Source organism: Ciona intestinalis, chromosome 9, assembly GCF_000224145.3.
Source record: "Ciona intestinalis chromosome 9, KH, whole genome shotgun sequence".
Taxonomy (NCBI): domain Eukaryota; kingdom Metazoa; phylum Chordata; class Ascidiacea; order Phlebobranchia; family Cionidae; genus Ciona; species Ciona intestinalis.
The window spans coordinates 2,584,745-2,595,022 of record NC_020174.2 but is presented as its reverse complement, the minus strand read 5'-3'; the positions used below and the strand labels follow the sequence as shown (position 1 = coordinate 2,595,022).

General features: G+C 34.5%; 3 protein-coding genes across 4 annotated transcripts in view; 1 reads left to right on the top strand and 2 right to left on the bottom strand.

Moving 5' to 3' along the window:
• LOC100185056 (WD repeat-containing protein 46-like) overlaps positions 1–2,065 on the bottom strand; it is a 17,364-nt gene extending 15,299 nt beyond the window's left edge. Inside the window, exons 1-5 of one of the 2 annotated variants that reach the window (XM_009861299.3) lie at positions 1,923–2,065; positions 1,679–1,781; positions 1,532–1,616; positions 881–1,030; positions 378–482 (exon numbers count right to left, since the gene is read on the bottom strand). In XM_009861299.3, coding sequence (XP_009859601.1) covers positions 378–482; positions 881–1,030; positions 1,532–1,616; positions 1,679–1,781; positions 1,923–1,979 — 500 coding nt within the window. In that variant the 5' untranslated portion in view covers positions 1,980–2,065. The remainder of the gene's footprint in view (positions 1–377; positions 483–880; positions 1,031–1,531; positions 1,617–1,678; positions 1,782–1,922) is intronic. The other variant, XM_018813261.2, reaches the window with a different exon arrangement.
• A 144-nt stretch (positions 2,066–2,209) lies between these two features.
• LOC100180342 (glutathione hydrolase-like YwrD proenzyme) lies at positions 2,210–7,058 on the top strand. Its single transcript, XM_002120511.5, has 8 exons — positions 2,210–2,485; positions 2,808–2,994; positions 3,518–3,705; positions 4,029–4,256; positions 4,713–4,851; positions 5,085–5,227; positions 5,418–5,728; positions 6,235–7,058. The coding sequence occupies exons 1-8, from the start codon at positions 2,317–2,319 to the stop codon at positions 6,550–6,552; spliced, it is 1,683 nt and encodes a 560-aa protein (XP_002120547.1). The 5' UTR covers positions 2,210–2,316; the 3' UTR covers positions 6,553–7,058.
• LOC104266006 (eukaryotic translation initiation factor 2-alpha kinase 1-like) lies at positions 7,055–9,605 on the bottom strand. The gene has a single exon (XM_009861300.3). It carries the CDS (start codon positions 9,467–9,469, stop codon positions 7,433–7,435), a length of 2,037 nt encoding a protein of 678 aa, XP_009859602.1. The 5' UTR covers positions 9,470–9,605; the 3' UTR covers positions 7,055–7,432.
• Positions 9,606–10,278: the final 673 nt, after the last annotated feature.

Below are 10,278 nucleotides of genomic sequence, written 5' to 3'. Positions count from 1 at the left end.
CGATACACTACGTCACAAACGGCTTTGTGATGCAATCCATTATCGTAACCTACGTATTGCCTAATCCCAACCTAGGATGCTACATTACCTCACAATCGCCATTGTGATAGAAACAAAGATCGTAGGATATTGCGTGTGTCTGCACCTGCAAGTTTGCGATCTTTCAATACTTTACAACCGCTACTACTGTGTGTATACGTTCAACGTGCTGCGTAACGAGTAATACGAAAGTTAAACCCTAACCAGTGCGTAATGTGCGAGTGTGCTAATTACCTTATTAGCTTACGTATGATGTAATAAGTAGTTGACATTTGTAACTATGAGTTTGCCTAACCTAGACAATCAAAACTTTGGCGCCTATGCTCCACACAACTCACTTGATGTCTTCAACTGATTCCATGACATTCATCTCACACGTGAGTCGTTTCGTCATCCAATCAAATGCAGCAACGTGGCCCCGCTTCCCACCAATCAACAAGTGTCTATTTATAAACAAATGATAAAAAATGCTTAAAACTTTGACGGTGTAAACAAATAATGGGATATGGGATTAGCCACCTTGATTTTTAAAGACAGATTACAAAAAAAGGTTTGCTAACTCTAGTGATTAAATGCAAAATGTTGATGTTTTATTAGAAAATCTTGTTTCATAAAAACCAAACTTAATTCTAGCCTGAATTTATAGTTACCTGGCATGCTTATGAGCCCATATAGAATACACAGACACACAGTACACCCATTAGCTCACTTAATTTAATATATAGAGGATATTAATAAAGTCCTGACTCCTGTTATAGTTTCAACATTTTGTTATTAAATCAGTTCTCAATATAGATTTATTTATTTCAATTGGTCAAACTAAAAATTCAAGTGACATTACCTTCCATTTCTTGTGTAATCAATTCTATATGGTCCGAACTCTTCCAGCTTAAGTTGAAAATGTTTATTTGCGCTTGCGATGTCAGCTTCTTTAACAATGGATTGCTGATCGATCATCCATGACTCCTCACCCTCCTCTGTTTCCAAAAACCTGTTCGTCAAATTCAACAATGTAAATAAAACAATGTTTTTATGCAAACATTTTTTTCCAACCTGGTTTTAACTTTTAATAAAACATAAACAACTTGTGGTTTGTCTTTTTTTTTCGATTATTAATAAATAATAATATTATTTATCAAAATTATAATAATAGCTTTATTTGCTTCTTTTATTATGGTAGCGATGATTTAGAAATACTTTAAATAGAAAGACAAGATATAGCAACAAAACAACAGTTGTTAAATCGTTTTTAAATTAAATGTAATGTCTTTTACACTGCAACACATCCAGCTAAAAAAAGAATAATATGCAAAACCATTACATCGGATCCCCATGAAAATTATAAAAAAATCATTTGAGATATTACAAACTAGCAAAAATATTTACTAGAACCAATTTAAATAAATATGGCATGCTTTATTATACATATGCGAATCTTCCCTTTTCATATTTGATTAACTATGTAAAATTAACCTAATGTGTTCCAACCTACCCTGGTTCCTCGGTGAGAAGAAGTTCATATCTTGCCGCTTGTTTAACAGCAGAGCCATATTTTTTTTCAGTTAAATCAAGTGTTCCTATAATGGAATAAAAGATAAAAGTTAAAATATTAAAATATAAAATTAAAACATTTTTTTACCTTTCAACTTTCTGTCTCTTATCTTTTTTGTTTTAATTCGGGTTCCTTTGTTATAACGCTCCAGTCTGTCTTCAGGTATTGGGGCATCGCCATAAAAAGGATCCTGAATATGAAATCAATGGGTTAGAGGTATTTTAAGCACAATTTATGTACAGTAACCACTTTTTAAAACTTTATAACGGTGGTATGAAATATTAAAATGTTGGTGCAGCTTCAATTTACAAATGAAAACCTATGAAACCACCTTTGCAGCAATTTCATTTTCTGCAGTTTCTTCTTCTTTCGTAGTCATCTTATTCATATAACACGTGCGTTAAGTTAAATATACAGAAGAGCATGTACCTGTTCTTTTAAAAGGCAAACAATATTATTTATATTTCTGACTTTCGTATAATTTTAAAAGAATAAACGTGGAGCAAATTTATAACTACGTAACCTCAAACATGTGCATGTAATAGAAATCTGATATTTTTATGGACGAATTACGGAAATACCCGTACGGGAATCTACCCCATAGAAATCAATGTGAATTTAGTTTTGCTTTTAGGTAGATTTAATTTTGAACCATAATTAATGCGCGTACGCTACAATACATTTAGCAGTCAGATAGTAAAAAATTATTTAATTTTCAGTGCAAAATGTTAAATTCCCGACGATCTGTTCTGAATTGTTTGAATGGCTGTGTGTCCTCAAGCCAGACTCTTGCATCTCAACTTGGTCTTGATATTTTAAAGAAAGGTGGAAATGCAGCTGATGCAGCGGTAACGGTTGCAGCTGCTTTAAATCTTATGGAACCTTATTCTACAGGTAACTATTTGGTATAATTGTACTGGTCCGATAAGAATCAACCTAAGTTACAAGTGATTGGTGCATATCAAGTTTGAAGACTGATACGCCCACCATCATACATTGGCAATGCTCGCCTTACTTTTTATCCATATATGATTTTGCAACTTTTGTATGTGAAATACCACCAAAACTTCAAACCCAAAATCACATACCACACTTATACAACCACCACATTTTATGAAAATAAAATCACCTCAAAAGTGCATAAACAAAACGAGTGTTACCCTCTGAATGGTTTCTTTTTCTCAAGATGGTAATTTATTTAAGCTGCTACTTACAGGTATTGGAGGTGACATGTTTTGTTTGTATTACGACAAATCAAAAAACAAAGTCTTTGGTTTGAATGGCAGTGGAAGAGCACCAGGAAAATTAACATTGGAATATCTCAACAAACTCGGATTTAATGAGGAAAATAAATTCGAATATCGGAGTCCATTGTCAATAACTGTGCCTGGGGCATGTGCAGGGTATGAAACAGCAAATAGTTGTAATATATCCTATTAGTTATCTTATAAATAGGAACAACTGAACAGGCTATGTTCTAAAAATACTGATCCCAACATGAAGCACGATGCCAATGGCAATACTTAAACACTAAGGAATATACTTTTAACTTTATTTATAATAGTTATTAAAACACTACTAGTCAGAGTAATGATTATCGAATCATGGTCATTGCCTATTGTATTGAACATTTATTTAATACCCATTAATCTTCACTTTTATACTTCAAACATCTAAAAGTGTTATTAAGGCTTAAGCATATGAAGGTATACCTATACAGTGTGGTAAAAGCCACCACCACATGTGTTACACTTAACTGATGTTGTAACAGTATATTATTCTATGGCTGAGGTCCAAAGGTAAAGCATGCCAATGGAACTTGGAATTTAGGCCATAGTTGGCTTGGCCCATTACCCCAATGTTAAAACCCTGAATGTGCCCTACTGAATATACAACTGCCCTCATCTAACTGTCCAAACTTTCCAGTTTTGTGGATTGTATTGATAAGTTTGGAAGTGGGAAGCTTACATTGAAGGAAATACTGTCACCTGTTATTTCTATGGCAAGAACTGGCTTTCCAGTTTCTGGTCCGATCACTTCACATGGATGGAATATAAGCTCGGAAAAATTATTCGATCCAAAAAATGTTTTTGGGAAGGAATTGTTGGTTGAAAGTAAGTTTAAAATGTTAGAGACCATCACAGTTGTCAGCAGGCCTAACTCTAGCCCGGAGGTTATCATTTGAGGCTGGACGCTGCCACCATTGTGGCCGTATGTGTCCCTACCATCTTGGGCGTATGCAGAAAGTTTTACTGACAATATAAAACTAATTACAACACAGTTACATACATACGTTGTGTTGGCAAAAGTGTATGAAATAGGACACATGTTTTATAACATTGCCCTGCCAGGCAAAGATAAATAAGTCACATTCATTCATTCAAAAATTTTGGTGTTTGAGATAAGGATAAGTACATTCAGTGTTCTTGTTATTTAGATGCAGATGGTTCATTGCGCACACCAGAAACTGGTGAAGTATTTAGAAACCCAGGCCTGGCTAATGTGTTTGAAAGTGTAGCAAACCATGGAAAAGATGGATTCTATAAAGGATGGGTGGCTGATGAAATTGTGGACGTGGTTCAAAATATGGGGGGAGTGTTGACTCATCAAGATTTAATAAATCACGAGTCAACAATTGTGGAGCCAATTTCAATTGATTATAAAGGTAGTAAACATAAATTTTATTTATCTCTTTGAAAAACAATAGCGAAGGTTATTTATTTAAAAAAAAGAAGAGAAGGAAATCAACAGCCAAACGAGAGTTGTTAAAACCTACCACAACTAACATACAGAATACAAAACACCAATGATACACTGAATGTTGTTGCCCCCAACACAAGGGTACATAAGTTATATTTACTAATTCAATACATAGGAACAGAGGTGTGATTTATTTTACATTTAACAAAATCTTGGGTGTTATTGTTTAGTTGTCAAATAAAAGAAAGCTGATTGATAAACATAGTGAATGCACCAGCAAGGTAAAAGGTGGTTTTCATTTAAAACTGGGCTGCCCGTTTTACAACTTGAGATGAAATGTCAGGCCATAAACAGTAAACACGTAACGTTATGCTTATACATGTGGATTACAGGAAAAATATTATATTTGATCTGTTTTTAGGCTTTCGATTGTGGGAGATACCTCCTAATGGACAAGGCATTGTTGCTTTAGAAGCGTTGAATATTTTAAAAAACTTTGACATTGGTGAAATGAAACATAATAGCACAGAGTATTTGCACTTGTTGGTTGAAGCTGTTAGGTAAGATGGGAAACCGTTAGACCTAAATGCCATATTGCATGTTCATTTTTTTTAAACAATTAACCTCCCTGTTTTTGAGAGAGTCGCAAGGCTACAGTTATATAGTGCTGTAAAAAAATTTTGTTTACCACCAAATGGAATGAGAAAACAGAATGAAAACGTGTTTTATCTTACCTTACCCTGCTATTGCGGTAATGTATATCAATACTTATTTAATCTTTCTATTGTTACAGGTTAAGTTTCGCGGATGCTTTGCAATATTGTGCAGATCCATCTTTTTCAGATCTACCATTTAAAAATATGTTGAATACTAAGTATGGAAAACTCCGAGCTAATTTAATTGACTTAAAAAAAGCGAATAAATCATGTTTACCAGGTAACTGAATTGTGATATTACAGAAATATGAATTCAAATCAAAGGTACAAGTTGTGTTATAAAAATTTTAGACACTGCTCCAAAAGTTAGCAGAAATAAAACAAAAAAAGACTAAATTGTTTAAAATTATCTATTACATAACATAGACTGGTATTAAGCAATTATTAAATGAACATGTTATATGTTTTAGGTGACATACGAAATTTTCAGAGTGATACAGTGTACTTCACCACAGCTGATAAAGATGGGAATGTTTGTTCTTTCATAAACAGCACCTACATGGGGTTTGGGTCTGGCATTGTACCCAGAGGTTGTGGGTTTACATTACAAAATCGGGGATTCAATTTTAGTTTGAAACCTGACCATGCAAATGTTGTTTCTCCTGGTAAACGTCCATACCACACTATTATCCCTGCAATGGTCACTGATGCCAAGACAGGGGAGTTGCTGGTGTCGTATGGAGTGATGGGAGGCTTCATGCAACCGCAAGGACATGTTCAGGTATTTTAAAATAATAAAAATTATGAAATTTCATTAGTCTGTTTAACCAATTTTGTTTTTACCATTTATATGCAGAACAAATGATGCTTATTTAGCCACAGCCTATACTGATCATATCACTGACACTAATTCTGGATAAGTTGTTCCATGTTACAAACACATATGGCGTGTTCATGTAGACTGATAGCACTTAATTATTCTCTCTTGTCGACGCAGTATCAGACATTATAACACAGATGTCTTATTTCATACAACCTTTACCCATCTGCTTATAAGCTACTACATATGTTACTTTGTGGGTGATTTTTATTTCTGTTGGACACATAATTTAAACAACCCATTAGTGACCAAAAGGGTAAGGCAATTTATGTTAAGTGCCTTGCCCAAATACACACCCAAAATGGTAGCGGGGAAAAGCTTTTAACCTGTAGCTTCTGGGTTAGAGGTTGCCAATCTAACCATAGAGCAACAGGTAATAATAATGGTAATTACTTTTATATGAACAGGTTTTACTAAACATGATTGAATTTGGAATGGACCCGCAACAAGCATTGGATGCACCTCGATTTTTGGTTGGTTCCGGACACACTGGTGCTGTTGGTTCTGTTAATCTTGAAAATGGTATTCAACCAGAAGTAATGAAGCAGTTGAAACATCTGGGGCATGATGTTAATGGCCCAGTTGAGGGGTTTGATCGAGCTATGTTTGGCAGAGGGCAAGTTATTGCTTGTAGGAATATATGGGATAAAACTAGGAAATCTAAAAATGAGGTTTATTGGGTTGGATCAGATCCAAGAGCTGATGGTGTTTCTCTTGGTTATTGAGAACACAATACGATTTTAATTTATTATTTTCACAAGCAAAAGAATTTGTAGATTTAATATATTTGCATCAATTTTTTGGTTTTATTATTTTGGGTGTTTTGACGTGTTATGATTCCCATCTTTTTGGTTTGGTATTTTAATATGCCTTTCTGATTGTGATCAAAGAGATATACCTAAAAGGGTATGATATGGCAGAAACTTTTTGGTGTGTTTATGTGCTACAGAATTAAATTATCACAAAACTGTTTCAGAATAACTTGCCATTTTTTTAAAATTAAAATTAAGATTTTGGTGCAAACAGATCTAACAAAAACACTTATTAGATATTGTCTTTAACCCATTTTGAATTGTGTGTAATTTATTTTACACACACACATCTGCATTGCAACTTGCATTCTGATCAAATATGCTTTGCACTGTCAATAGATTTTCTATGCAAATATTAAGTTTCTATAATTTTCTCATTAACTGTTGCAAAAGCTCTTCGCAAATAAATGCGGTTCCAATCAAACTGAGTTTATCAATCACCATGGCAAATACAAGCATTGACAATGAAAGAAAAAAAGTGTAACTTAAAAGAGAATCACAGTGTTAGTAAAATAACAGTCAATAACAATATTGAGTGGAAAATAAAGATTCAGAATATAAAACTCCAGCATTGTCTTAATGTAGTAACAATATAAAAACCCTGGGAACAGCATACACTACAGCAATGCTCAGCTTTTTATAGTTACTTATGGTTATATATAATTATCTTTATTTCTCGTTGTGTAATGTTCAATGAAATCTGCTATTGGTAATGGGCAGATTTAACCTATTTTTTTTCATTAACCTATATTTAATAAACCTCATAAACCTATAGTTAATAAACCATTTATTGTTAATGATCAAGTGTTGGAATTTTGTGGCCATTTTTTATCAGTTCATTTTTATACAAGTTCACCAAACGTTGTAGTTCATGGTTTTCTTTCAACAACAGTTTATTTTGTTGTTCAATGTCAACTATTGCCTCAGGAATACTTTCCAATTTTACAAGCAAGTCGCATGCAGATGGTCGTAGGCCATGGTCATGGCATAATATTGATTGTAACAAATCAACTGATGATGGCGTGTGCTTAACAAACTCTTCTGGTATTTCTTGTTTTCGAAGTTTCTGTATTGCTAACATTCTCTCATGAGCTGTTGTTACTGGACAGATCAGTTCATAAAATATAATTCCAACGCTGTAAATATCAGCCTTCTCATTGTAACTTTCCCCGTTTAGTTGTTCCGGTGAGGCATAGAGAGAAGTGCCAACACCAGAAGTGTGTTCATTTATTGAAAAGTCAAGTGGTGAATCTGAATCAACTAATGGTGTTAAAGGATCGGAGTTGTTTCGAGGCAGTGATGATCTGGCAAGTCCAAAGTCTCCAAGTTTAATTTGTGGCAGTTTTTCCTGTTCAACGATAAATACATTTTGAGGCTTGACATCTCTATGCAAGAGACCCTTACTGTGTATGTGTGACAATGCTGAAATGATTTGTTTCAAAATGAAGAATGAGGCAGGAACGTGGTTTGAATTAGTAACATGGCTGGTCAGGAGATCGTTTCGTGCAACTAACCATTTCTTTAAAGTTGTGCTACACAGTTGCATTTGAATGTAAATTACAACATTCATTGAGGGTTTGTAACAGGAAAGCATTTTTGGGCTGGATTTTGTTTTTTTAAGTATTGCTATATCTTGCATGCTGTTTACTGATAGAGAGCGTGCGTTAGATCGATCAAGGTTAAACGAGGATAAACGATCAGTGGAAACACCAGTTAAAATAAAACTTTGCACTCTACGTATTTTTGTTTTCATTACTCCTTCTGTAAAGATAACATGAGTTGGTTGGGCAGATGCTGTATCATCTTTCTTTTTCTCATTCGTCACAGAATCTTCTGTTGAAGAATTGCTAGAATTTTGCCAGAACTTTGAAAGTCCATCTTTCTCATTCACTGCGTCGTAATCACCCCAAGAACCAGGATCATTTGAACTGTGTGATTGTGATGGTGTTTTTAACCTAAAAGGGCTGCCAGGAACTTCCAAATGTGATCCGTTGCATTCGCTCATGCTATTCTGATCAAACTGTAGATTTAGTTTGTCATCTTCAACAGGTTGTTTTACTTTGTCCAAGGTGGAAAAAGCGCCAGTTGTAAATATGACTTTTTCGGAAATAGGTGTTATACTGTGTTCGATCCATGCACAGTGATAACCAATTATATTTTCATGTTGAAGTGATGCTAAAGATTGAACTTCTCTCAACATTTTGTTAGTTTCTGGCAAGCCGTCAGACGCAACGTTTTTACAAATTATTTTCTTTACAGCATATTCTTGCCCATCCATTTTGTTAAGAACCCGAAATACTTTTCCAAAAGCTCCTGCTCCAATCACTTCAATTTCTTCAAATTCTTCTTTATACCTTGATGCACCAAAATTGAAAACATCCTTTGGGTTAACTTTTTCTTTGGTAAACTCCATCAGTTGCCCCTCATTATTTACATGGTTAGACGAACCTTCAACTGAATACAAACAGTTTGCATGGAAGGACAACAAGGAAGATTGGATTAAATTATAGAATGATGTTTTGTATTCAACTCGTACTGAGGCATATTCATCCATATACGCCACTGGAGACATAACGTTAAGTTTTTCAAGTTTTTTACATAAAATGTCAAACAATTGCTTTGCCCTTTTTGGATCAGATTCATATAGATTGCATAAATGTTCAAGCAAAGATGCCAGTAGCACATCTTGCGGGAAGCCATGGTTGAAACCAACCTCTTTTCTTTGTACACAAACCTCTTTACGTCCAGATGTTGTCGAAATAGATGCATCGAATTCTGTTACTGGCTTTATTGCTGGGCGAGTAAACGAGAATTTCGTTCCACTTGCCATTTCAATTCTTTTAAGTTCTCCACAAAAACATATTTTTCAAAATTACATTACTACTGTTTTGCATAAAAACCTGCTGCACAAAACATTTCAATGTGTTTATTGTTTATGTCTTCATATAATGCCTTCACCATGACTTACTTCCGAAAACCTTGACTTCACTGCAGTGTTTCACCATAGAATACTGATCTATTCTATGGTTCCACAACAATGTAGCCTTATAAACTTTGTTCTACAGGGGTAACACTCCTATACAGCTGTAGTTCCCGTTCGTGTACATTATTGGGCACGTAGTGACCACATAGATCCTTTTTCGTCGAACAGTTGTTCTTGTTGTTGAGCACGGTAGTGGTCATATAGATCCTTTTTCGTAGAACAGTTGTTCTTGGCTTTGTTGTTGTTGTTGTTGTTGCTGATAGGGCGATTTTTTCCGCACTTATCCTAATTCTCAATTCTAGCTTTTTCTTTAATCTCTTGATTGAAATTAAATCGTAATATATATTTATAATTTTTAGACTAAATTTTCAGATTTAAAACCGCACAATTAGCGTGTGTGTACCGAAGCGTAGACGAGTGCCTTTTTCTTATCGTTATCTTCGGTATAAACACCGCGTCTCTCGTTTCTTCGCTCTTTTAGTTTACCGCTCGCAATAAATCATTATGCAACCGCCACAATGTGAATAGTATTAACTTCTAACATTACCCATAATACTACGTGATTACGGTTTATCCAAATTCACAAAAACAAACGTCTTTAAGCGACGACAAGGTTAACTAGTGTAAGTTTACATGTCAACACATGTACAGGAGTT

Excerpts from the sequence above, each read along its gene's own strand:
- LOC100180342 (XM_002120511.5), top strand. The coding sequence starts at position 2,317 with ATGTTAAATTCCCGACGATCTGTTCTGAATTGTTTGAATGGCTGTGTG. Across the intron at positions 4,257-4,712 it reads AATTTCAATTGATTATAAAG|GCTTTCGATTGTGGGAGATA; the intron begins GTAGTAAACATA and ends ATCTGTTTTTAG. Across the intron at positions 4,852-5,084 it reads TTGTTGGTTGAAGCTGTTAG|GTTAAGTTTCGCGGATGCTT; the intron begins GTAAGATGGGAA and ends CTATTGTTACAG.
- LOC104266006 (XM_009861300.3), bottom strand. The coding sequence starts at position 9,469 with ATGGCAAGTGGAACGAAATTCTCGTTTACTCGCCCAGCAATAAAGCCA.